Below are 27,493 nucleotides of genomic sequence, written 5' to 3'. Positions count from 1 at the left end.
AGTAAGCTTAGGATTAAAGAATCTAAGGGACTAAGATTTTAGAGTATAAATAAGAACACCTATAGGTAAAAGGTAAGGAGCTTCTTTATAGATTAGAGAATCTGCAATATAAATAGTAGTTAGACTAGGAGACAGATATATAGACCTAGAAGACTTACTAGGGGAACGCAGTATTCAGCCTAAAGATTAAAAGTTTAATACTAGGATTGAGAAGTAAGACAACTTTGAGGATTAAAGCGCAAGGCGTAAACCAAAAGAAACTATAGAAGAGTTCAGGCAAAAAATCATCGTATGGCAAGAACAGAAACTAGATAAGAGATCTAGCATATTAGGACGTATAAAGGACAGAGCACTAGTACAAAGAATTATTAATAGGCCGAGAATAGGCATACTAAGAGCCAAGTAGCTTACTAAACTAGAAAATAAAGAGGATCTAGGGATTCTAACTAGATTTAAAGAACGACATATAAAGGGCTATCACGATACAGCAATAAGAAGATACTTCCTTATAAACAAACTGTATATACTTTAGTAGCTATACCAAAAGTGGTATAGGCAAAGGCACAATAATAAGTGGGAAGATTTCTATATATAGCTAGATAAAAAAGTTATCCAAAACCACCTAATTATAGAAAAGGCCATAACGTATATTAAAGGAGCCTTAATTATAACGTTAAAAGATCTAAAGGAACGTTTAGAGGACTAGTAAAGTAAGAGACGCATCTTAGTACCTATAAATAAAGTTATAACGTTTAGATCAGCACGACAGAGGTTTAAACTTAGGGATAAAGATAAGCCAAGAGTTAACCTAAAGCACCTAGTATACCACACGTTATTATAGATTATATGCGTAGACGATATATATAAAATACATAAGAATCCAAAGGAAAAGAATTAGAAATACCCTATAAGGATATACTGGATAATAGATAAGTAATAGTACAGGAATGCTAAATATATATATAGATAGCATCCAGCAGAGATCTAAGAGGAAGGAAGTTTAGTACTTTAACTAGAAAGATTTCTTATAGAAGAATACTTAGACGGACAATAGTAGTAGGAATGCCTAGAAAACATGTGTCTATAGTATATTAAAGATAAAAAGCAAACTAGGCATTGGCTAAAGAGTAAGCCAAGTGCACTAGGATTAAGTAGCTAATAGTTAAAAAAAAGTAGAGGCCCACGGGACCAGAGGGAGCTAGTAGTAGAGCCTTAGACCCTTAAAGGAATTTAAGGATAACACCTAAATTTATGGATTAAGTGGTAAAATCAGCAGTTCGAAGCGCTAATAGATAGTAGAGTAACGCGAAACCATATCTTACTAGCAGTAGTTAAGAAAATGGGACTACCTTATAGACAAAAGGAGCAACCTTACTTATTAGTTACGATTTTAGGAGATCTAATAACCTATAGAGGAGGGATCATTAATCTTAAAATAGGACCTATTTAGATAACTATTAAAGAAAGATAAATCGGGATGTCTTTTAATATCCTACTATTAGGACGGGATAAGGCAGTACTAGGCATGCCTTAGTTACAGGAATATAATCTAAAAATCGATTAGATTATAGGTTAGGTCAATATAAAAGATACTTAACGCTATAAGATACGACAATAAGCTAAGTTAGTATAGTACTAAGTAGAAGCAACCTATAAAGAAATAGAAAAAGGACTAAGTTATATACTAAAGAAATACTATAAGTACGGCAAAAAACTATAGTTACCAGAAAGTGAAAAACTATTAGAATATATAGCATGGGACTATAAGATAGAGTTAAAACTAGAAATAAGTCTAAAGTTCTTTCCAATCTACAAGCTTACCGAAGAAAAAGGTAAAGCATTAAAAGAGTTTGTCTAGGAGAATCTATAAAAGGGATACATTAGACCATCGCAGTTATTAGCAGGTTATCCAGTACTATTTATACCAAAGAAAAATGGTAAACTAAGGCTGTATATCAACTACAGGCAGTTAAACAGTATTACTAGAAAGGATAGATATCCTTTACCCTTAATTAGCAAAATCTAAAATAGAATAAGTAATACGCAAATCTTCACAAAAATAGATCTAAGATAGGCGTACCATCAAATTAGGATTAAGAAAGGCAACAAATAGAAGGCAGCCTTTAGGTTAAAGGAAGGACTATATAAACCGTTAGTTATACAATTCGGGCTTATAAACGCACCAGTAACGTTCTAGAAGCGTATTAATAATATATTAGGAGAACACTTAAATAAATTTATTATGGTATATCTTAACAATATTATTATCTACTTAATAACGGAAGAAGAATATAGGGAATATGTTAAATAGGTCTTAAAGAGACTACAAAAGGAATAGATGCTAGTAGTAATTAAAAAATACAAGTTCTTCACCAGAAAGACCGATTTTATTAAATTTATCATTAAACTAGGCCAACTTAGCATAGATCTAAAGAAGATTAAGGCTATAGTAAATTAGTAGGAACCAAAGAACGTTATATAGTTAAGATTATTCCTAGGGTTTTACAATTACTGCAGAAGGTTTATAGCATAATAGTTAAAGAACATTAAGCCATTTACGCGGTTAATAAAGAAAGAAGAACCATAGGCATAGGGAGAGAAGCAAAAAAAACTCTTTAAAAAAGTTAAAGAGTTATTTACCCAGGAGCCAGTTCTTAAGATCTATTAACTAGGACTAGAGACGGTTATAGAGATAAACGTATTAGACTATACACTAGGGGCGTACTTTATACAAAGGCATTAAGATAGATAGCACCCAGTAGCATACTATAGTCGGAAGATAACACCACTAGAGTTAAACTATAACATCTATAATAAGGAGTTGTTAGGTATAATTATAGTATTAAAGGAATAGAGAGCATTCTTATAAGGTATAGAGAAACCATTTATAGTTAAGACGGATTATAAAAACCTAATAGGATTTTTAATAATAAAGGAACTTAACTAAAGATAGGTTAAATAGGCAGAGATACTTACGGAATACTATTTTAAGATTTAGCATACCAAAGGTATAAACAATACGTGGGCAGATGCTCTAAGCCGTAAAGCTAAACTACAAAATAAGAAGAAGCTATTAGGGGCTTTATTGCAAAAAGATACAAACGGATTAATCAGGTATAATTATCCAAAAATCGCAGCAACTTAGAAAAACAATAAACTAGAGAAAGTCTATAAGACACCAGAAAGCTTTTAGGTATAAAGAATTCTAGAAGTATAGCTAGAAGATCTATAGGCAGATATATACAAAAATTAGGAAGTAAAGTATATCCTAAGAAGCATAGCAGAATAGTTTATAAAAGACTTCTATAAGGGATTAACTTAAGGACATAATAGAGCTATAAGCTTAGTGTCAAGACTCTAGGAGAAGTACATTATTGACAGAATCTAGAGGATAGCTAGAAAAGTTATAAAGGAATATCTAAATTGCTAAAGGAATAAACTAACAAGGCATAAGCTATATAGAGGGCTACAACCTATTAAAATACTAGAGAGACTATAGGAGGTCATATTATAGGACTTTATTATTAAGTTGCTAAAATTAAAAGATCCTATTACCAGATAAGATTATAACGCGATCTTAGTAATAGTAGATAAGCTTATAAAGTAGGGATACTTTATAGCGTATATAGAAGAAATCTTAGCAGAAGATATCGCTAGAATCTACGTAAAAGAAGTATTTATAAGATATAAAGTACTAAGCAAGATTATATCAGATAGAGATCTAAGATTTATAGCAGTATTCTAGAAAGTATTCTTAGCGAAGTAAGGAGTTTAAGTAGCAACTTCTACCGCATATTATCTACAGACAGATAGCCAAATAGAAAGATTAAATTAGACGCTAGAGCAGTATCTAAGGCATTATGTTAATTATATACAGAATAATTAGGTATTACTATTACTAGTTATATAATTTGCATATAATATAACACCTTAAGAAGGAATAGGCATATTACTATTTAAGGCAAATTATAGATATAAGCTAAGAACATCGTTATTACTATAATAAGTAAAGAAAACGAGTAGTAGAGCTAAAGAGAGAATAAAGGATTTAATAAATCTTTATATAGACCTTATAGAATTAGTAAAGAAAGTATAAAAAAGAATAAAAAAGTACTATAATGCTAAGAGATCTAAGGGACCAGATCATAAGGAGGGAGATAAAGTATGGCTACTATATAAAAATTTTAAGAGTTAACAACTAAGTAAGAAGTTAGACTACGTTAGATTAGGACCTTTTAAAATTATATAGAGGATTTTACCGGTTACGTTTAAGTTAAACCTACCAGCCAAAATAAAGATCTACCCTATATAGCACATCGCAATGCTAGAGCTAGTATATAGGAATATTAAGCCACTAATCTATAAAGCAGACACATATAGAGGATAGGAAGAAGACAAATAGTAAATTTTAAAGATCGTTAATTATAAGGACACCGACGACAAAATATAATACAAGGTTAAGTGGATAGGCTACACTAAGACTACCTAGAAGCCACTAGAAAATCTAAAAAACGCTATAGAAAAGGTATAGGAGTATTAGAAGAGATTAGGTTAGGTAGTATTAATAAAGAAGAATTACCAAAGAATAAGTTACCTAAGGGGGACCTAAGAAGAGCAGTTGCCAAACTACTTAAATCTATTTCCTTCTTTATTGGAGAAGAATCCGTTTTTTTATCACCTAGTTCCTATAAACCTTATTCTATAAGTTTCTACTCCTTAGAATAAACCTTCTTACGCACCTTCTTAAGACGGATTAGCTAAGTGGACGCCGCTAAACAAAACTTAAGGGCCCGTTGCTAAGCATTAGCAGCCTCCTGTTTAGCGTCCCAAGATTGGCGTAATTTAGTAAGAGTAACAGACAGTTTATTATCTAGCTGCGCAGTAGCAGATTAAATATAAGACCCTAAAACAAATTAATTAGGGAACTAGACGACTATTAAGAGTAATAGGTCGTATATATTTAGCATTAAAAGTAGAGCGAACGTCACAGGACGAACGAATATTCGCTTTAGTATACTCTAAGTAAGAGGACGGTTGTTATAAAGATAGGTTCGCCAATATAACGCAAACTAACCCCTCTTTTAAACAGCAAGAATACGGAGACGGTATAATCTTACTAAGAGATAATATTATAGCAACAGTGCGAGCACGACGAGCAGTCGAGGAAGAAGAAATTGCTTTAGGTATAATAAGCAATAATATTAACCAAATTAATTAGACGGATATTACACCTCTAGTAAATAACTTAGAGATGTTTTAAATCTTTAAGGACGAAGATAAAGAGGAGGGAGATAGTGTTACGGACGCTTTAAGTACAATATTATAACTACTTAGAGAAAAGACGGAAGAAGCTAGTTAGTTAATTNANGCACNGTNTANGATAGAGCCGATAGAACTATATAACGAGGAATAGTAACTAAGGTTATATAATATAATCTATATAATCTATATAATCTATAGGATCTATAATAAAGCAGACAGAGCACACGTATATTACGTATAAGAAGGATTTATAGGAGTATGGTTATATATTTAAGGACCCTCAGTCCCTACCTAGATAGTTCCTTCCTTATAGTGATTCTTAGAATATAATTGGAGTAAATCTATTAGGCAACCACTCCACCAGTTGTTATTACGTTATTGACTTTTGTACTTGCATTTCCTACACACCTAGCCCAATAACGAGCCCATCGTAGTTCTTGCTACAAGGTTCCGTTACAACGATTCAACGCTTTATAGGTCGTGTACCTAAAACTGTTAATATTCCATCTAAACCTATACCCAAAGGCTTTAAAGTATAGGTGTTAGCGAATAAGGGCTATATATTAGACTTTATGTAGCACGCTAAAGATAATAAGAAGGGCCTAGTTAATTTAGATAAGTCTTTTATTAATAAAGGCTTTTTAAAGATATAGGCAGTAGTGCTTGACTTACTTCTCCAAAAAGACGCCGAAATAGGAGAGCGCCTCTACCTACCCAAAAAGCACGTTGTTTGGCTTGATAATCTATTTATAAGCGTTAAGCTTCTTACACGACTACGAGGCCTTAGTATTGGAGCCACAGGGACCGTTTAAACGACTAAAACACAACGTAAGGAATAGGGGGACCTTGAAGGCAATATTGAGGTGGCTACAACTATAAAAGGAAAGGAGAAGAAAAAGAAGGTATAGGCCGGGTAAATTAACCAAACGCTTGCAGAGCTTAAATTAACTTATGCGGCTTAAATACCATAGGGAGAATTATATGCAGAGGTCTCTAAGTGTAACGGCGCTAGGGCACCGCCCCTGCGACGTCTACATGCAGCCTAGTCAGGGGCTCGCTTAAAGACTTGGCTCGTGTATATAGACTTATCCTTTCCTCGACCTTCTTCTGCTCCTTAGCTTAGTATCTTCGTAATACAGCATTCTACAAGCTTCGGTTCAGAGGCATTTATACAAGCCGTAACACTAAGGACGGTTAAGTAATGGAGTTTGCTTGGAAGGACGCCAATATTATACTTTTTATAAGTACTGTTAATAACGGTAAGTTCTATAATTTAACTTTAAGGCTTAAAATCTAATGACGTTATACATTACTAGGTCGTTAAACTAGAATTACTATACAGAAACGTCCTCCCCTTACTACTAGCGACGCTAGACAGACTTAAAAGGTCTTTAGCGATAATTTTAAGAAGCTATTACCTATTCCTACCTTTATATTCTGGTACAATTATTACATATATAGTGTGGATATTGTAGATTAATTACGCTCGTATTTTAGAACGTAGAGGATCTATAGGCAAACCTAGAAGCCTTTATAGCACTTCCTTCTTAATATAGTAATTGTTAATTACTTCCTACTATCTTCCTACCGGCCTACCGATTGATACGAATGTTGTAAGAATAGCTATAAGTAATTTCAAATTAACCTCCGTAAAGCCTTATTTAAACGCTTAATTTGGAAGTGAAAGAATTATATATTTAAACACTTATCTTGACGTTCTATAGACAATATAATATAGGTCCCTATAGCGCAGTATTAGCTAATTAAGCTGTTTCCAAGGGAGGTTTTTTACTTAGCTTGTATAGATACTAGCAGGCGTACTCAGGAGCCGTATATTGGGCGTCAAAAGGCTCTATTAGAGCTTTCACCAAATACTACAAGGAAACCTCGCGACAGTAAGGAATAGGAGAGGCGTGCGCGTCCTCCAAGGACTCGTTTTAGCTGCAGTATATATAAAATACCGTTCTGCAGGAAGGACGACTGCTAGAGGCCTTATATTAAGCGACTTTAATTCCAAAGATTAAGCCTATATATTAATTCTATATAGTATATTACAAATATCATCAGCCTTGTAGTTCTAAGTACAGGCACCAAATTTAGCTAATCTAATTAGTTGGTTCTTATCGATAACCTAATAAACCATTTTGACGTTGCAAGGGATAAAAGGGTCGAGATACGGCAGTAAAAAAGGTAATTGGTGTGGTTCGGCGCTCCGTTACTACCAAAACGACGCCCATAAGCTCCTAATAAGGAGCAGTATGCCCGCCCCGTGCGCGTAGTGCACGTACCAACGGTCTACCGAGGGTCTGATTTATAAGATAAGCTTATGCACGCTTTTCCTCATCAAAATATACCACAATATACATTTGTCGGAATGTTAGTTATGTGACGTGGTTACAAGACCACGAAGCAAGACTAGCTAATCTAACCTTGGAGCAAACCCCTATTTCTAGACATCAATTAACTACCAACTTTAACACCGCATACGTACCACTACAAGTGATATTCATGCACGTTAATAAAGCGAGTATACTAACACTAATCAGTAGACGTATAAATTAGGAAATACGCAATAGCAAAGCTTAAAACCACATATTAGCTTAACTACTAACGCGTTAGATCACAGAGCTATCGCCCTATTTTAGTTAAAGGAGAAAACTACGTTACCCTTAAAGCTTAAGACCACGTATCAGCTTGCTAATGCGTTAAATTGCCTAGAGAATTATACCTTTACTTAAAGAGAGCTACGTTACCCTTAAAGCTTAAAACTATATATTAGCTTAACTATTAACGCATTAGATCGCCTAGAGGACCCTTAAAGCTTAAAACTACGTATTAACTTAACTGTTAACGCGTTAGATCGCCTAAAGGACTATATCTTTGCTAAGAATCGTCTATAGTTTCCAAGAACTATAGATTCGTTAATAGAATACGTATATACCTTTACATCCTTACTTTAAACCTTAACTTCTTTAAACTAATAACTACCCTTATACTTACCCTTATACCTACCCTTATATATAAAGACACAACAATATAGAAATTAACTAAAAGGAAAGAATTACTAAATACGGCTACGGAATCGACTTGGAGATGGCTATAGATGATGACCTAACAAAGTATATGGAGACTAAGATGCACCTATATATATAATCTAACCTTATAGACTTTGCACTATAAACAGTGTTTTAGGAAGACTTTAAGAACTTTATACTAAAGACCTTTAAATAAGTACAATCTAATACTAGAATAGAAATCCATTAATACCTAGTTAAGAAAGGAGTATATATTGCTAAGTAAAATAAGAGATACTCCCTTAGTAAGGTGCTAACGGACATCGCTAATAAAGAAGAGTTTTATAAATAGATGGATAAGGAGCTTATTACGGCCCTTGCAGAGGTAAAACCAATAATTATAACAACTCTATAAGACTAACTTAATTTGACCTTAAATAAGCTTACTATACCTCTAGCCCCACTACTAGTTACTCTACTAACTTTACTAGCTATCCTAGCTACCATACTACCAGCTACTCCGGTTACTGCACCGCCAGCTACTCTAATTGCTATCCCTACTACCCCTACTACCCCTCCCGGTCCTTAATCCTCCAACTACAACTAAATCTATACTCTTATTAACCAACTACTATGGCTAAGAGAGTAGCAGCCGTAGCAGCTATAAACACATATACTACCTAAACTAGCCGTGCCTAGTACGGAGCAAGGACCTAAATATAGCAAGGAGGTAGCTATAATTGCGAAGATCTACATAAACGACTAAAAGTACAATAGAATTAATAACAGCTTCGACTTTAAGCTAACCATCTTTTATAACATCTGTAAGAGATCTAGCTTACTACTAGAAGGCTATATAGTAGTATTCTCTAACATGCTAAAAGGGCTTACTTAGGACCACTACTATAATAGCAACCTTAAGTTAAGACCTTTTATGGAAGCCTATAACTATATATAACAGTTCTTTAAAGGGCCAAAATACTACTATAAGAACCTTATAGAGTGGAACAGCATAACCCTCTAAGGAGTTATAGACGAGAACCCTAATAAGTTAATTTATTAAAACTTCCAACTACTTATAGATAAACTGCTAAAGTAACATTATAGACTATACCTAGACTTTTATATAAACCGCATTCTTATAAATAAGTTAGTCACTACTTACCAAAAAGTGCCAGTATGCTATATCGCTATCTCTAACCCCTTAAAAGACCTCTCTTAGTTAATTAGTAAGCTATAATCCTCTATTATTACATAGAAAAAAGAACACCCCCTATAGGCCTTAATAAGATCGTCTCACTAAACCTTTTTTACGGATTAATATTATTATTAAAATAACTAAAATCGAGACCGAAATACCAATCACTATAGCAGCAATCGCCCCTATAGAACTAACGGCGGACTAAAGGCCAAGTACTACATCTATAAGAAAAAGGACTACCATTTATAGAAATATATAGAGGAGGAGCGTAATTAATCTAAAGACAACTATAAGAGACGTTTTATTAATATTAAGGGCCGTAATAAGGGCAACTTTAACAACCACTTTAAATAATACGTTGCCGCCTGCAAAAGAGATAAAGAGGATAACTTAGACTTTAAAGCCTATATATAAGACACTGACGACTCTAAAAGCAATGCCGGAGAACCTAACAATAGTTCTGCCTATATCACCACCTTTAGAACACTTACTATAGAGGAAGCAACCTCTATAAGTGTAGAGCTAGCTAATAAGGCTTATATACACCTACTTATAGCTTTAAAACTTACCATAGAGTCTACCACAAAACCTTACATGGAGACTAACCTATTCGCCTATAATATGACTATAACTATAGCGTTACAATACACCTTAACGGTCTTTATAGGAATTATAATTAATACAGATGCTTCGCGTAAGTCTACAGCTAGCTACGGCCAATTCTAAGCCCTATAGGCCGTAGATAAGTCTATAAGTCTTAATACGTTAACTAAGGGCCAAGTAACTATCCAATTCGGGATTAAAGCCTTTACGTTTATTAAAACTATAGACGTCAACAGCCCTATAGGCAAGGTATAATTCTATATCGTTAAAGCAGATACTTCTTTCCTACTTTGCTTAGTAGATATAGATAGACTCTATATTAAATACAATAACCTAAAGGACGTCATCATTACTCGCACTAAAAAGGTGCTAGTAGTTAGACGATTTAGCCACCCGTTTCTTGTATAGAGCTTCTCTTTACAGTCTTATTTAGTTAAGTCCTTTAATATAAACCCTTACTACTTAACTAATGTAAAGCTACGACGTTTATACCATCAATTTAGTTACCTGTTAGTTAATAAACTATAAAAGCTTCTTAATAAGACTGGCTACGGCTATAATACTAATAGATCCGCTATTAAAGAGCTAACTAAACTCTGCTACTACTGCTAGAAGTTTAGCAGATCTCTAAGTAGATTTCGCTTCACCTTACGAGACGACGTTAATTTTAACTACAATATTATTGTCAACATTATATATATTAGCGGCTCCCCCCTACTATATATAGTCAACAAAGCAACTTAATTTTAAACTAGTAGATAGCTATAAGATATTAGCGCTAAGCACACTTAGGACGTTCTATGAATGTGCTAGATTAACAGCTATTTAGGACCACTAGACTTAATCACCATAAACGCTAGAAAAAACTTTATCAGTAAGGAGTTTAAGCACTATACTACTACTATAGGAGTAACTACAAAGTTAGTTCTAGTCAAATTACACAATTCTATTAGAATGGTAGAGCGCTACTATAGTCCGCTACAACAAGCCTACTAAATTATTACATCTAAAATCCCTAAAATCAGCAAGGAAATAGCCCTATAAATGGCTTTTAAAGCTATTAATAATACAGCTGGCCTAAAAGGCCTAGTCCCTATACTTCTAGTCTTCGGAGCCTACCCCTAAATAGTTAAATTAAATACACCATTACCTTTAGTTGTATAGCGAGCTACGGCCATTAAGAAAGCAATAGTAGAAATCCAAAAGCTTTAAGCTAAACGATAAATTGCTAACGCTCTTAATACGCGAAATAGATAATAAACTAACGCTATTTACGGCCTCCTACCTAGTTCGCCTATCTTAGTCTAGAGAAAAGATAATATTAACCAAAGCAGTTATTAGAACGGGCTATATATACTACTTACCGTTAATAGTAAGACCTGTACTATAAAGCTACTAAATAGGCCTATAACCTTCCGCTCTATGGTTATAAAACCTTACCTACTGGACCTATAAGACTTAGTCGAACCATAAAAGTCTGTTAAATTAGCTAAACCAGTACTTATACTAGCTAAACCTTAATTATTACCTAAAGCTAAACCATAGCTACCGCCAAAGTGAGGCAGAGGTTGCCCCTGTAAATACCTATTACTTACAGCCGTTACAGATATAACTATTATGGACACTATAATAGACATAGATGCCCTTACGGGTGATATTACAGATATAGCCGACATCGCTATCTACTTACAGGATAATAATACCGTAGATATAGCTAACACTACTATTTACTTATAGAATAATGGCAATACCTAGTTCAGCGCTTTACGGTAAAAGGAGGTTATAGGCCTACTTAAGAAAGGCATCTTTAAGATTATTAAGCTATATAATATACTAAAGGGGGTTAAACTCTTTAATTTACGGTTTATTAATAAGATTAAGAATAAGGGAACCAATAAAGCCTTTAAGAAATCACAACTTATTATATAGGCCTATAACAATTTAGAGAAAGAGCTAGTTCTTACTCAATTACTAACAATTCAACAAGTTAGCTAGCGGCTAATTCTCTATATCGCTACTACGCTACTATAGACATAACTCTACCTCTAAGATATTTTATAAGCCTACGTCCAGTCTACTATAAACCTAAACCGCGAGTTCTATATATAACCACCACACGAGCTAAATAAATAATTGGGAATTAATAAGGACTCCGTTCTAAAGGTTATAAAGCCACTTTATAGAGTACCTAAAGCTAAAAACCACTAGTTTAAGACCTACTATTTATACTATATTAATTAGCTGTAAATAGACCAGTCTATATATAACCCTTACTTACTTTACAGCAACAAACCTTTTAAAATTATCGGCTTATAGACTAATAATATGCTATTCCTTATAGATAATACCTTTATAGAGGCTAAACAAAGCGAACTATATAAGGCTAAATTTATAGCTAAGGAGCAAGAGTAACTAACCACTAATATACCAGTTAAGTTTAATAGAGGACTTATTTAATTAGCATAAGATAAGAGTATTACGCTAACGTAAAAGCGCTAGTATAAGAACCTTAGTATAGTTAACACTACGCTAGTAGATAGCACTAGCTCTAAAGGAATTACGCGCGGCCTACTTACGCCAAAGGACTAGTATATCACTTAACGCGCTAAAGGAGCCTATATCGCCTTAATCTATTAACTAGAGGCTTTATTTAACTTATCCTTTACTACCTAGGTAACTAATCCTAAAGAGGTAAATATAAAGGAGTTAAATAAGCGCCTAAGTTAATAGATTTAGAACTTATATAAAGGTCTTAAGTTTATTAAATTAGAGGCTAAAACCCTATAGCTCTTAGTCTTTATAGACGCTTCCTTTACCAATAATAAGGACCTTTCTTCGCAAATTAGCTACGTTATTATACTAGCTAACACAACTAAGAAGGCTAACGTTATCTATTAGAGCTTAATTAAGTATAAAAGAGTTACTAGAAGTGTTCTGGCTTCTAAACTCTACAGAATGGCTTACGGCTTTAATATCGCTGTCGCTATTAAGTCTACGGTAAACAAGGTCCTACAGATCAACCTCCTGCTTGTGCTTTGCACCAATTCTAAGTCGCTATATAACTGTCTTATACAACTTAAAACCACATAAGAGAAGTAATTAATAATTAATATAATATGCCTGCGATAAGCCTACGAACGTCAGCAGATTACGGAGGTTAAATAGATTAATAGTGAAGCTAACCCTGCGGACGCAATAACTAAGGGGAAGCCTTATATCGCCCTATAGCAACTTATTAACACAAACCAGGTCGATATACAGGCTGTAGGTTAGGTAAAGCGTAAGAAGTAATAGAAGGTGGTTTTCGGGTCGTAACGGTGCTAGGGTATACCACCCGCCATATTCTACGGACCCTAAATTTAACCAGCCAATTAGGATTTTCCATCCCCAGAATAGAAAATCGCTATTAGCTTACTTACTACTAGCGCCTTAGCGGCCCTCGCGATATATCAACCTGCTACCCCTAATAATCCTTCTCCTTCTTTTCCTTAGCTTAGTGTCCCCATAATATAGCATTCTATAAGCTTCTATTTAGAGATATTAGTATAAACCGTAATACTAGTTATATAATTACGGACCTATAAGAGGAGCGTGGAAACTATTGCGTATTAATTAGATCTTTAGCTATTATATATATACTATAAATAGTCTAGAAACAGACTTAGCTTTAGAGTATAGATTAGCCTTCTTCTTAAAGTTGCTCTAGTGTCGGAATATTAGTTATATAACGTAGTTATAAGACCACAAAGTAAGACTAGCTAATCTAACCTTAGAGCAAACCCCTATTTCTAGACATCAATTAACTACCAACTTTAACACCGCATACGTACCACTATAAGTAATATTCGTGCACGTTGATAAAGCGAGTATACCGACAACATTTCTATATCACCTATAACTTCATAACCTTTTAATAGAATTTTATAAAAATTAAAATATAACTTATTTAATACTAAAATCACAATTTTATATAAAAAAATAATAATAATATATAACGTGAGCGATAGGGTTATAACGGTCGGCATAGTTATAACGGTTTGGAATATCAAAACTACGTATAGACGGAATTTGTTAGGAACTGTCATAATTATGCTGATCCTATCACCTATATTATACCAAATTAAAAAATTTAGGGCGCTAGCCAAAGGGGATAGGTAAAAACTTGTCGTCACATCACTGTAGCGCTAGTTAAAAGGGGTAGTATTTTGATGTCCCAAACCATTCTCGCAGTAAGCCCAATTAGGAAGGCGGTAGTAGCCGACCGTCATAAGTGTTGGAGCACAGACGAAGCAAAGCGCATAGACGAAATTTATTTGCAAAACCTGCAAACCTTCATAACCAGGGTTATGACGGTCGGCATAGTTATGACGGTTTGGAACATCAAAACTACGCACAGAGGAACCGTTATAACCCTATTACCTACGTTATGCGATATATCTATCTTGCACACCTCTGCAAGCCGTTGTGGAGGCTCTAATAGAGTTGCAAGCTCTACGTCTGCCTGTGGCGCTTTGCGAGACCTTTGCCAAACGAAGGTCAGTGGGAGACGTGCACGGAGCTCTACACGGAGCTCTGGGGCAGTATTTTGATGTTCTAAACCATTCTCGCAGTAAGCCCTATCGCTCACGTTATATTAAATTTATTTTAAATTCTTTTTATTTAAAAATTTACTTTAAAGTATAAAATTTTATTATCCCTTAACACGATTGGGTCCTTGCAGTAGGTGGTCCGTGCGCAAACACCAGAATCAAAATAACGCGATTACACCACTACTATGCCATCCAACCGTACCAGAATCGATATAGACCTTGTTCAGCCTGCTTAGTATAACGTTCGCCCGAATTAAAAAGCAAAAAAACCCCGCCTTAAGCCCTGGCCGTTGCCCAGATTCCTAAGTACGGACATCGAATTCAGCTAATTTAATTGGTTGGTTCTTATCGATAACCTGAGGACCCAAATCATCGTGTTAAGGGATAAGATTATAAAGTTAAAAGGCTATCCGTGGCTTATTTTTGGAGCTTCGCTAAAAAAGCCACCCCCGAAGGGGGTGGCCGACGGCTTAATCGCCAGGACGGCTCGATCGCCAGCATTCGTGTATAATTTAATCTATTTACTTCTTCGCTTGCTTTGACGCTCTAATTCCTTCTTAGCTTTCTTCCTTAGCCTCTCTTCCTTACGTGCAAGCACACCTGCAGCATACTCTTCCTTTTTTACCTTATTTTTAGCCTGTTTTACCTTACGTAAGGCCTTCTTTTTAACCTTCTCCCTCTTAATATCTTGCTTATAACGGGCCATTGCACGGCTAGCAGCAACAGTTATTACCCCTCCAGTCTACAGTGACTTCCTAGCATCCTTTTTAAGCTGTTTACGTCGCTTTTCGGCTACGTAGCGCTCTTTTAGTATGTCTCGTATTGCATTAAATAACCCTAGTTTTAAGCTTGCTCGTTAAAACCGATAAAAGGCCTATTAAAAAGACTCTATATCAGGAAGGTTGTTTATTGTTTCCGCATACCGTTGTAATGCGCCGCCTGACCGTGGTGTAGTATTAAGAGTATCCTGTGGTTATGGATCTGGCGTTATAGGTAGAGGTATAGGTGGCCGGATTTTAGAGAGAACTACGTCTGGATTATACGGAATTAAGCCTATTTTAGCCCATGCAGATTATATCATTATTAATTTTATTGCATTAAGCCTAACATTATAAATTGCATTAAGAAAGTGCACTTTATTGAAGTCATAGCAGCCTATTATATACGCGCGTATAACGGCCTTACCGTACTCATGTTTATACGGCTGGAATATACCAACGTTAAGTAGCTGCACTAGGTGTGTTATATATGGGAGCGTACAGAATACAATAATACGATAATCTTCCGCAAATTATAGAAAATCTATTATACAGTAGCTGTTATGGCCGTTAAGGAGGAGTAGCCTGTACGGCCCGATCTGGCGACCGCATGTATGCTTATGGAAGTGCTAGATCCATACTAACGCAATCTCATTATTTAAATAGGCACTTTCGCTTACAGTAAGGAGGTAATTATCTTTAACTTTTATAGCAACCCATCGCTGCTAAATTATCTTGCCTTTTAGTATAATGATAGGCGGGAGGTAGTGGCCGTTGCCTGAGATTGTCTCGCCCGTTGTAACCATCTCGCGATTTGTATCCGTTCCCGCCTCAAGCCTACCGCTAGAGGATGTTATAATAACAAACTGACGCTTGCCTACGCCCATACGGATACCTATTTCGTTGTAGTTGTAGCAGTCTTATGGTAGGATATGGTATTGCGCGATAAGGCCATTATACTCTACAAACCAGGCACGAAGAGCCTCTAGATCCTCCGCAGCCTCACGATTAATCTCTTTTAGGTTTTGTATGCGTAGCTAAAGAGGTAGATAACGCTTAATAAAGCGGTATGCCCACTTCTTGCTGCAAAGCGGAGGTGCCGTATTTGGATCGGTATGTCGTCGGCTTAGGATCTTATTGCACTTATTCTTAAGCATCTCTTTTAATACACGCGTCCCAATTTATTCTAAAGTCTTAAGCCATAAAACAAGTCCCTCCTCTTCGGTATTGGAAAGTAGCTTATTCGTCCCGGCGCGTTCTATACGGGATTAATGGCCAGAAACTCGATGCTTGACGCGGCCGTAAAGATGTGGCGTTTCACGCGTCGCTGCTGCGATTGAGGGGAAGGTACCGTGTAGGATTGCAGATACGGCTTCCTGCACAAGTATTTCGTCTTCTTGATAGGTGGTAGACATTGTGGTTGTGGTATAAAAGCGTAATGAATTAATTAGATTATCTTTGGCGATTGAGCCGTCCTGGCGATTGAGCCGTCGGCCACCCCCTTCGGGGGTGGCTTTTTTAGCGAAGCTCCAAAAATAAGCCACGGATACCTTTTTAACCTTTTTTCTTAAAAAATTTATTGTGACGTGACAAGCTCCGCACTACTTAGCCATCACACAAACCTGCAAAGGTAAGCGAATTGTTAGCGACTCAGTCAATCGAGGCACGAGCACGGCAAAAGGGTCGCGCAAGCCTGTACGATTGGATTGTCTATAAACGAGGATCCAAAGCTAGAGAAAGGAAAAGGGAAGAAGGGTAGCGCCGCTCGAGGTTTTATGCGATCATCTGGTCACGTGACTGCGACTGTCTGAAACAGTAAAAAACTATCTGCGATTGTCCGCCACAATCCACCGCCACAATCCACCGTTTTCCACCAGCGCCGTAACACGAATACTGGTAGGATGCCAGGCAAGCTGTGCGGAACAATATATATAGACGAGGTGACTTTGTCACCTGACGTTTATATAGAAAATTGTACCTTATTAACTTTATAACCTTATAATAATTTCTATATTTTTTAAAATAAAAATTTAAACAGAGAGAGTTTTGATAAAAGTAAATCTCTATAAGATGTTAAATTTTTAAGAAATATTTTTAATATTTAGTGGTAGAAAATATATGCTAAATTGTAACGTGTCCCGCTCCACGCCGCCATATAGACAGTGCTCGCAAATCTAATGCGACTGTTGCGGAATCTAATATCCCATACGCTGGTGACGTCCCTTTTTAGCGTGTGGCCCGTGCGCGAACATCAAAGTATCAACAATCGGCCTCAGCAAAGGCCTCCAAAGAGCTTCCTACCTCAATTATCCACCACAATGGGCCGCAAACGTACATCCAATGATGCAGACTTTGTTTAACCTACTTAATATATCATTCCAAAAAATAAGAAGGCGAAAGAACACCCCCCCGAGCCATGGCCACTGCCCGAATTCGACCCCCTTCCTATCAGCAGTCCCTACATTAATGGCAGTGCAAATCTGCCCGACGACGTAGATGCGAGTAATCCTTTTGATTTGTTTAAGCTTATATTCACGGACGATATTATAAAGGAGCTTGTTGCCCATACAAATGAGTATACAGCGCTATACCCGACCAAAAAAAAGAACGCAAAGAGAATTCGCCTATGGGTAGAGACCTCTGTTCGGGAGCTCTACGCGTACTTTGCAGTAACGATTTATATGGGTATCTACATAGAATCTAACATTAAGGACTACTGGAACAGAGACCTTAAGAAGGGACCGCCGTATACTAAAGTTTTTAACCATATATCGCTCGTTCGGTGGTAGCAGCTTAATCGCCAGTTTTATATATTAAAACCAAAGCCTACCGATGATCCTAGGAAGGAACCCCCTTTCGATAAGATTTATATACTTAGTGAGCACGTACGGGACCGCTTTTAACGCTTCTAGAAGCCAGGAACATACCTTGCTGTTAATGAGACGATTAAGCGCTTTACCGGTTAAGCATTTAAAACTTCCAATATACTAAGCAAACTAACACCCGAGGGCTTTAAGATATGGGTTGTAGTCAACCAGGGCTATGTATTAGACTGGCTGTGGCATACAAAAGGTGATCGCAAAGGCCCTATTGATCTAGATAAATATTGGATAAAGGATAAGGGCTTTTTAAAGACTTAAGTAGTAGTAATGGATTTACTAATGGAAGAGCTAAATAGGAAACGGTATTTTAAGCGCGGTAAGCATATTGTTTGGTTAGATAACCTCTTTATAAGTGTTAAGCTGCTTACCTAGCTTCGTGAGGAAGGGATTGGAGCAGTAGGAACAGTACGAACTACCAAAACGAGATGTAAGGTGGTAGAGAAGTGGGACGCTGAGCATACGGAACCAACTTCGGGCACTAAACGTCCTCCTGAGCAAATTAACCGATCGCTTTCGGACCTTAAACTAGTGTATTTAAGCCAGATTGAATAGGGGAAATTGTACAGCAGGCTCTTATAAGACGGCACTGTTATGGAGTTTGCCTGGAAGGATGCTGATGTGGTGCTTTTTATAAGTATAGTTGATTCTGGTAAGTTCTTACACCTAGAATAAGGCTCTGCGGATAGTAACGTTATACATTACTAGGTAGAGTAAAGGTTCGACGATAGCGACGATGTCCTGCTTCTACCGCTTCTGGAGCCAGACAAACGCGTAAAGTCTTCAGCAACGAGGCTATAAAGGAGCTCTCAATACCACAGTTCATTGATATATACAACCACTTTATGGGGGGCGTTAATTAAGCTAATTAACTGAGGTCTTACTACACCAGTTAAGGAATTAAATGCAAGTTCTGAAAACCTCTATGGCACTTCCTCCTTAATACAACTATTGTTAACTGCTTTAAGCTATCTAAGGACGCTACTGGCGAAGCATGGCCTTGTTAAAGCCCTCATAAAGCCTTTCGGAAGGCCCTCGTTAACGCCTTATTCGAATAATCAGAACGCCTTATAAAATCGACCCACCCAGCCTCTACAATGAAGGATAAGGATATATATAAGGCACTAGCTAAGGAGCACGGGTAAGGGCCTATTTAGGTGTTTAGCAGGTTTAAAAGCTGCGCAGCTTGCGTCAGTGCTGGCAGGAAGATAACGAATAAGCCAAGGCCCAAAAAGCCTCTTATGGAGCTTTCAATCAACACTATAAAGAAGCCTCGCGATAGTAAAGATTAGGTAAGGCCTACGAGGCCTCCTAGGACGCGTATGGGCTGCGCGCTCTGTAAAATAGCGCTTTGTAAGGAAGGACCTTGCTAGCAGGAACACCTTGATCGAATTAAGTCTCTATAGTATCAATATATATTAGATTTGGGCTTCATTGCAGCTCTATTAAGCTTCAATTAATTAATTAAATCTACGGCTTCAATTTAATGATGGGGATATAAAATCTAAGCGATCTGATTGGTCACTAAAAAGGGACGTGTCTCACCAGCGCATGGGATATGTACTCTTACATAAATATAGTAAGTTTTGGTAAGACATCAGCAAAACGCAGAGACTTTTTGACGAGAGACTGTGAGTGCTAGACTCCAAAAAAAAGTCGCGATCGCTCGAATGTATGTCTGCAGGGAGCTTTGACCTTTTGGGGCTCTGGAGGTTATTGCGTGGTTGTTGCATTGTAATTTAGCAGGGAGTGTCATTTTTAATATATGCTTGGCACGGGGGCTTTTGACGAGGGGCCTAAGCGCCGCCGAGCTATGCGGTTGTGGGGCGGGGGTCGGTTTTAGCCTTACCTGGTGGGGTGCTATATATAAATCAGGCCGACGGCTTGTTCGTTTCACAGAGCTAACACGTTGACTGGGATCGTCATCACGAGAGACCGTTGATCAGATTGTCTCGCCAACCCGAGCGACTAAATCACTTATTATAGCAGAGCATTGAAAATTTCTATCACGCATTCACTTTACCGCAGAAGCGAAGCGCTATCCCACGGACAAATCGTTCTGCCATGTAAGTTTGTTTCGGTCACTTTATACCCCTCTTATCTCATTATTTTGCACGGTTCTCACACAACACTACAGGTGCCGTACCACTCGCAACGTCCAATCCTGCCCTGGTTGCAACAGGCAAGGCCGAGTGCTTGCGGAAAACTTCCAAATGTGCCTCCGGAGGCAGCGGAATATGAGAGGCTGCCCAGGGACGTATGTCAATATAATTCCAGTGCCTGGTCTGTGCCAAGCATGTACGATGCGGAGACGAATGGCTATGATGGCGGCAAGGGGAAGAGGAAGAGGCGGGATGAGAAGGTAGAAAAGCTGTCCGCCGTGTTCGGATTGACTTGTTGGAAAGAATGAAGTAGCTTTGTATTATTGAAGGTTTTGCAGTGGCAGTTTTCATGGAATTATGAAGCAAGTAACGAGTCGATCTTTATATATTGCCCGTCTGCTGCCATACCCGTCACTAAGCGAGCTGAATGGGAGGATGATGCAGTAGAGGATTGTTCTCATCTCCTTCCGGAGCATCCTAGCTTCGATAAATTGACAGGACTCGGGAGCCATGATAGGAGTAACACCGGCGGCCATCGATAGTGCTTCCATGGGGAATGATTGAATTAGGTCGATTCGAAAGGGAGGGAAATACTCACGCGCAATTCTCAAGTCCTATTGCCACAGCATTACCGTATATCCCGCCGGTCGTAATACCAAGCACCGCACGGACTGCTATGAAAGACTCAAGGGCTTCGCAATAGATGCCACTAATTTGTAGAGCCCCTGTGAATATGAAGGAATAGACCAATGGCCACTTGCAACCACACATATCACTAGCAAGTCTCGCTATTACAGCGCCAACATACTGAGTGACCAATGAAACGGCCAAGCAGCATGAGACATGAGTTAAGCTTGGATTGTAGTACCATGACAATTTATCGATCTGGGTAGTAATGGAGTGGAAATCATAATCATCAGTGGTAGAGGTAGCGAAAGCAATCATGCACATCACCAATTCATGCTCTCCGAGTTCCCGTAGGAGCCTGACTGGATTTCGTAAAGGACGAGGAGACCGGTATTCAGTGTACCGATCCAAGGACACTGGCCGATGAGAATGCGCATGGGTTTTTTCTGGTGGTCCACCGCCATCGGTGTCTTTGAGTTGTAGGATTGTATCCAAGGTTCCGAGGGTTGTTGATGTCGATGTATTGCAAAGATATACTATCCATTGTTTTTGTGACGATCCTGTGATGACAGGAGAAGTATATGAGAGGATTTCCCCACAATTGCAAGCTGTGGGATTGGTGGACAAAAGCTCACTCTTATCTGGGCACAATCACAAGAAAGGAATGGAATTTGATGCCATGGAACGTCACAAATATCTGACTTTTCGATTAGTACTCGGAAAGGCAGATAATTGAAGCTAATAAGGGACCCAAGGGCTAGCAGAGCGTGCCCCAAAGTTGTTATCTCGATGTAAGCGTATTTTCATGGATTGAATGGCCCAGAGGGTTAGAAATGATATTGCTTCCATTCGTCTACTAGAACTAACTTATGAAGTGAGACTAAATATAGGGTATTTCGAAGTAGGTAGGCCTGTACAGAAGCACCAAAGCCTCCAAAATACATGGAGAACAAATGTCCCTGACAAAAAGAGTTCTGATCTGCACAATAACTGGAACGCCGCGATATCAATTTCCCGTAAACGCCAGCCAATGCACCTATTGATATGCCCTCCAGCCATAAACCAGATCCATTACAAGAAAAATAGTCCAAGCTGTGATGAGAGTCACTTACCTAATCTTCCCCATCATCATCACCCCTAGCACCACAGAAATCCGTCCCGAAACAAGAGTCGACCATATGCCAGAATTTCCAGTAGGCGCTAGCATTTTCATAGTCAAATGTGCCATCCTCCTTTCGAGGAACTTGATTTCCAATAATTTCGTGGCCGCTACCAAATACCCAACCGATGATCGGCCAACTTCCGAAGGTCTGCTGCCATCGGGGTGCAGCAGGAAGGAAAGCCTGTTCAGCGGGCAGCATCACTGCAAGCTTAGCGCCTTTGATGCGCAAGGTTGGTTGTTGGTGTTCTTTCTGCTCAGCTCCAGTTGCTGTTGCCATGGCAGTAGATGTATCGCTTTGGGTTTTTACTTCTTGAGGAGTACGCTGGGATTTCATGGAAGTGAGTGATTGAGAAGAGCGTTGTTGAATAGAAGCCGGTTGTGAGGCAGTCGCGGTGGCTGAGGATGCCGTCTCGGAAGTAGGAGATTGGGACGTTCCAGCAGGAAGAGTGGTTGAAGATGGATTTGGAGAGGCCGTATGAGATGATAGAGCAGCTTGAGAAGCTGGAATTGCTACATCGGCATTAGGGCCGGTGCCTCTATACCTCTCAGCATAGACAAGGTAGCCTTGGATAGTGTGAGGAGAGTAGTGACAGGCTCGCTCGGCTGCTTCAGGTGAGTCAAATGTGACCTTGATCCAATGTTCGCCGCCGATATATTCGTTCTTTTTGCGCAGGGCTGCTTGTGAAAGACTTCGCTGTGCGGTCACTCGGTCGAGACTGAGAGAGAGATTGTATTTCGAGTTAGGAGGATGTCGGTCGTAGTCTTCATAAATGGCGCCGTAGGATATGCGCTCATAATAATCTATAGCAGCCCATTGTACTTCGCAGCCAAACCCGTATAATATGACTTCTGTGGGTTCTTTTGCAGCTGAGGGCTGGGACGAAGGCCCAGGAATAGAGGCCGCTGCGCTCTCTAGATTTGGAACCGACGCGGATAGAGGAAGCGATCCCGCATTTCCTGAAGGTTTCCGTGCGCGGAGAGATTCCTTCGCCTTGAGCTCTGCCTTGTAGGCCGTAAATATGTCGTCGATGACGCGGATGTTCTCTAGCTTGGCTTGGTCTTCCTTTCGCGCTGGTGTCGCCGTCTTGCTCCTTGACATACTACGCCTTCGTGTGGCCTTGCCAAATGGCCCCTTTTCTTCCGGTACCCGACGCTGATTGAAGTCGGAGCTGTTTTCGGAGTTAGATCGGTCTGTCATCTCGAAATCCGGATAAAGGAGAGAAAACGGGGAACTGACTCCGCATATTCATAACCCCAGGGCAGCTGTCGCCCTTGGGAATCGAAGGCGCGCTCTGCATCTGGAACGGCATGGACTTGCATGTTGAAAGGAAGTGATGAGAAAACGCGACACGATTGATGATGGAAACTGCGACGTCCCAAAACTTTTGGGTGTTTGTTTTGGAGATTAGGAACAATGAATTTCCGCGTTGGGCAAGAAAAGTTCCCATTGACGAGACTTTTTAATCCTCCATCGTACGGAGAAGGAACAATGGATTTCACCCCTGTTAGGGTCCGCGGTAAACGCAAATCTTCCAAGAGTCTCCAAGGCAGTCGTTCAAGCTCAAGGGCTTCCTCCGTTGCTTCATCCCGCGCCACTACACCGTCTTTCATTCAGCCTTCAAAACGGGCTCGAAAATCCGAATCAGTCTACGCGAAGCCCAAATATCATCACCACAAAGTCAAGGTTGAGTCATCTAGTCCTGGCCTTGAAGAAATGCCTATCGAACTCATCCAAACAATCTTCCTCTACAGCATGAATATTGCTTTGCCTCGTAGCTCCCGCTCCTTAGCCATGAATCTCTCATCCGAACATATCTATCTTGAGTTCTGCATGCGAGCTTTCTACATTACTCGTAATAAGCCGGAAACATTTCCAAAGTTGCAGTCACAATTGTTGCAATGTAAATTTTTCGATTGGCCATTTCTCCTAGGGTACGCCCGAAAAGCCTTCCACGAAGTCCTTATCTTACCTACCGGACCATGTGATTACTTATACGGGGATTGGTTTCACGGTGATCAACTCTGCAAAGAAAGTACCTCTGAGTCCACCCACGCTCCCATGGATCCCGGTCTTCTTGCCAATCTCATTCCGCAAAGAATGTACCCTGTAGGCCATGTTATTGGACCTAACATAAGCCGTTTAAATTATCTTGGATTTGCCTATGGTTTCTTCATCCCAGAAAAACTGCTACGTGGCCCTTGGACAACGGAAAAGGCGTCCTTCCTGTACAGTTTAGTGTGTCTCCATGGCCAGATTGACTTGGAAGATTCATTAGCTGGAGAGACCGCGAAGGAAGGACTTTACGATGCAATAAGGCAGAGTTGCCAGCGAGCGGTTGCTGCTTTAGCTACCCTCCTAGGCTCAAAGAAACTATTGATCACGGAAGCCCTCCGCGTTGCAGTTCTGGAGAGCGGTTGTAATGAGTATATTGTGCGGCATCTGTTATACAATGCACAAATCTTTTCCACAATGGATTTTCACGACCCTGCATTATGGAACTGGGCCAAGCAGACTGAAGAGCTTGAGAGTCCCAAAGGCTCTTGGCTGCGGGATAGACTAAGAATGGCGGATTACTTTGATTTAAGTTGGTGGGAAGAGAGAGAGCTGGAGACTAAGGGAGCAGAGCGCCTTAATTCAGAATTAGTCCCACTGCCATACTGGGGACCAGGTTTTAATCCACTGGAAGTTCAACACGAATACCTCGTCAAAATTTATGGCCAACATGGTCGAGAATTCGAGTTTGATTCAAATTAGAAAATTAATAACAAGGCCGTTTCATGTACGCAGTGCAAGGAAAGTGGTCCCAAGGTAGGCTAATCGAAACTTTACTAAATAGTACGAATGTACCTATGAACTAAAGCTCCAGAGCCATTTATGATCACATGATGTTTTGATTACAAAATAGCCAAGTTAAAATGTCGAGAAAAGCATTTGCATTATCCCTTACACGTCAGGGTCCTCAGAGTAAGTAGTCCGTGCGGAAACACCGTTTTCCAAACAATGCGTATATTTATAGAATTCAATCATCAATTATACCGCCACCATACCTTCCAACCGTGTTAGAATTAATATGGACCTTATTTAGAAGACTCAATATAACGTTCCCCCAAATAAGACGGCGAAAATAGCTCCCCCTAAACCCTAACCGTTGCCCGAATTCGAACCTCTCTATATTAACAATTGGGACAGCCATAGCTTACTAAACCTCCCTTCTAACGCTAATATACACAATCCTTTTAAGTTATTTAGACTATCCTTTATAGATAATATTATAGATAAGCTTATAGAGTGGATAAATAAGTACGCGGAGCTCTATCCGTTAGATAAAGAAGCAGAATACCTACGTGTTACGGACGCTTTAAGTACAATGTTACAACTACTTGGGGAAGAGTTAGAAGAAGCTAGTTGGTTAATTTAGGCACGGTCCAGAATGGAGCCGGTAGAGCTATATGACAAGGAATAGTAACCGAGGTTATATGACGTTGTACGTAGTGTACGTAGTGTATAAAGGGAACGTATGTATAATATATATAACACGTATATTACGTATAAGAAGGATTTTATAGGAGTATGGTTGTGTATTTAAGGACCCTTAGTTCCTACCTAGATAGTTCCTTCCTTATAGTAATTCTTAGAATATAATTAGAGTTAATTTATTAGGCAACCACTGTTACAGACGCTTTAAGTATAATGTTACGACTACTTAGAGAAGAGACGGAAGAAGCTAGTTAGTTAATTTAGGCACGGTTTAGGATGGAGCCGATAGAACTATATAATGAGGAATAGTAACCAAGGTTATATAATATACTACGTATTAAACAAGAGGAATAAGAGGAACTTATATACCTTATATATAAGACGTATATTATATATAAGAAGGATTTTATAGGAGTATGGTTATATATTTAAGGACCCTTAGTCCCTACCTAGATAGTTCCTTCTTTATAGTAATTCTTAGAATACAATTGGAGTTAATTTATTAGGTAACTACTCTACCAGTTATTATTACGTTCTTAACTTTTATACTTATATTTCCTATACACCTAGCCTAATAACGAGCCCATTATAGTTCTTGCTATAAGGTTCCGTTATATAATCACTACCTAGTTATAGTATTAATATAAGAAGTTAAATAATATGCCACTAAAAGCAGCCACTATAACGCCATTAACGGTAGCAACTACTTTAAGGATAGGAGGTAATACTAGTATGGTAGATACTAACTTATAGCAACCTATAACGATCGGATAGCTATAGGAAATAGTTAACTAGCTAATAGCTAATAATATAGTATTGGAAGAAAGACTTAACGGGATAGGAGTAGTAAAGATTAAGCTACTATTAATTAAGAGATTTATAGGAGAGAGGTTAAAGCTTAAAGGATTCCTTATGTAAATGCACTTTAAGGTCTTATAGGAGGGAGTAAAGTTACCTATACCCGTGGATCGGATAGCCTATATAGGACTATTCTTATTAGGAAAAGCACTTAAGTGGTTTAAACCTTACCTTATAGAGATATAGGTAAACGGAATAATAACTACTAACTAAGATATGCGATTTATATTCTTAAGTTAGGAAGGATTTATAGAATAACTTACGCAGATATTTGGAGACCCGGAAGAAATAACTATAGCGGAAAAAAAACTCTAGAACCTTATATAATAAACTTTAGCAATTAAGTATATAATATAGTTTTAGACACTAGCAATATAAGTAGAGTGGAATAATAGGGCGCTTATAGTATAGTATAAATAGGGACTTAAGGCTAAAGTCTAAGACGTAATTATTCTAATAAAAGATGCGGATACCCTAAGGGAACTAATAGATTAGGTAATTAAGATTAATAATTAGATCTACTAAAGGGAATAGGCTAAGAGAGGCTAAAATAGAGTTTTATAGTTATATAAGGCGCAAAATACGTAACAATAAAAGCTAAGTTAAAAACTATAGTATAGCATAGAGCTAATAGACCTAAGTGGTACTAAAGAAGCCTATAAGAGATAGAGCAAATTATAGAAACCTAAAGGATAAGAATTAAGTGATTAAAGGTCTAAGGAGTAAAGGCTAAATTAGGGATCTTAATAGCAGAAGATATTTAGGTAGACTCTATAGTAAGAGAAATGGTTTAAAGAAGGAGCTTATATAAATTGCGGAAAATAGGGTTACTATATTAAAGACTATAGAAGTAGGTAGAGTTACTATATAGTAAAGGGCACAAGACTAGTAGACGCTATATATGTATAGAGGGATAATAATATACTATAAGGAACAAAAGAATGTTTAATTAAAAGTTTT

At 38.2% G+C, this 27,493-nt stretch overlaps 4 protein-coding genes across 4 annotated transcripts; 1 reads left to right on the top strand and 3 right to left on the bottom strand.

Moving 5' to 3' along the window:
• Nucleotides 1-15,675: 15,675 nt before the first annotated feature.
• Nucleotides 15,676-16,598, bottom strand: K441DRAFT_712040 (uncharacterized protein). The gene has a single exon (XM_067653911.1). The coding sequence runs from the start codon at nt 16,312-16,314 to the stop codon at nt 16,153-16,155; it is 162 nt and encodes a 53-aa protein (XP_067496324.1). The 5' UTR covers nt 16,315-16,598; the 3' UTR covers nt 15,676-16,152.
• Nucleotides 16,599-20,880: 4,282 nt separating this feature from the next.
• K441DRAFT_23715 (uncharacterized protein) lies at nt 20,881-21,438 on the bottom strand. Its single transcript, XM_067640685.1, has one exon. It carries the CDS (start codon nt 21,357-21,359, stop codon nt 21,003-21,005), a length of 357 nt encoding a protein of 118 aa, XP_067496323.1. The 5' UTR covers nt 21,360-21,438; the 3' UTR covers nt 20,881-21,002.
• A 414-nt stretch (nt 21,439-21,852) lies between these two features.
• On the bottom strand, nt 21,853-23,585 carry K441DRAFT_649528 (uncharacterized protein). Its single transcript, XM_067646948.1, has 2 exons — nt 23,435-23,585; nt 21,853-23,366 (listed from the first exon to the last, which is right to left on the bottom strand). Exons 1-2 carry the CDS (start codon nt 23,515-23,517, stop codon nt 22,148-22,150), a joined length of 1,302 nt encoding a protein of 433 aa, XP_067496322.1. The 5' UTR covers nt 23,518-23,585; the 3' UTR covers nt 21,853-22,147.
• A 100-nt stretch (nt 23,586-23,685) lies between these two features.
• K441DRAFT_671761 (uncharacterized protein) lies at nt 23,686-25,053 on the top strand (the record flags this gene model as incomplete). Its single annotated transcript, XM_067650459.1, has 1 exon — nt 23,686-25,053. A coding segment is annotated over one exon (1,267 nt), but the record flags the coding sequence as incomplete, so codon positions are not given.
• Nucleotides 25,054-27,493: the final 2,440 nt, after the last annotated feature.

The sequence above is a fragment of the Cenococcum geophilum genome, assembly GCF_001692895.1.
Source record: "Cenococcum geophilum 1.58 unplaced genomic scaffold K441scaffold_109, whole genome shotgun sequence".
Taxonomy (NCBI): domain Eukaryota; kingdom Fungi; phylum Ascomycota; class Dothideomycetes; order Gloniales; family Gloniaceae; genus Cenococcum; species Cenococcum geophilum.
Note: the sequence above shows the minus strand (reverse complement) of the source record. Positions and strands in the feature narration are given on the sequence as shown.

Bases quoted from the DNA above. Each gene is read 5' to 3' on its own strand.
- K441DRAFT_649528 (XM_067646948.1), bottom strand. From the start codon at position 23,517: ATGCAAGTCCATGCCGTTCCAGATGCAGAGCGCGCCTTCGATTCCCAA. The intron at 23,367-23,434 runs GTCAGTTCCCCG...CTCCGAAAACAG, and splicing joins TGGGGTTATGAATATGCGGA to CTCCGACTTCAATCAGCGTC.
- K441DRAFT_23715 (XM_067640685.1), bottom strand. From the start codon at position 21,359: ATGTGCATGATTGCTTTCGCTACCTCTACCACTGATGATTATGATTTC.
- K441DRAFT_712040 (XM_067653911.1), bottom strand. From the start codon at position 16,314: ATGGGCGTAGGCAAGCGTCAGTTTGTTATTATAACATCCTCTAGCGGT.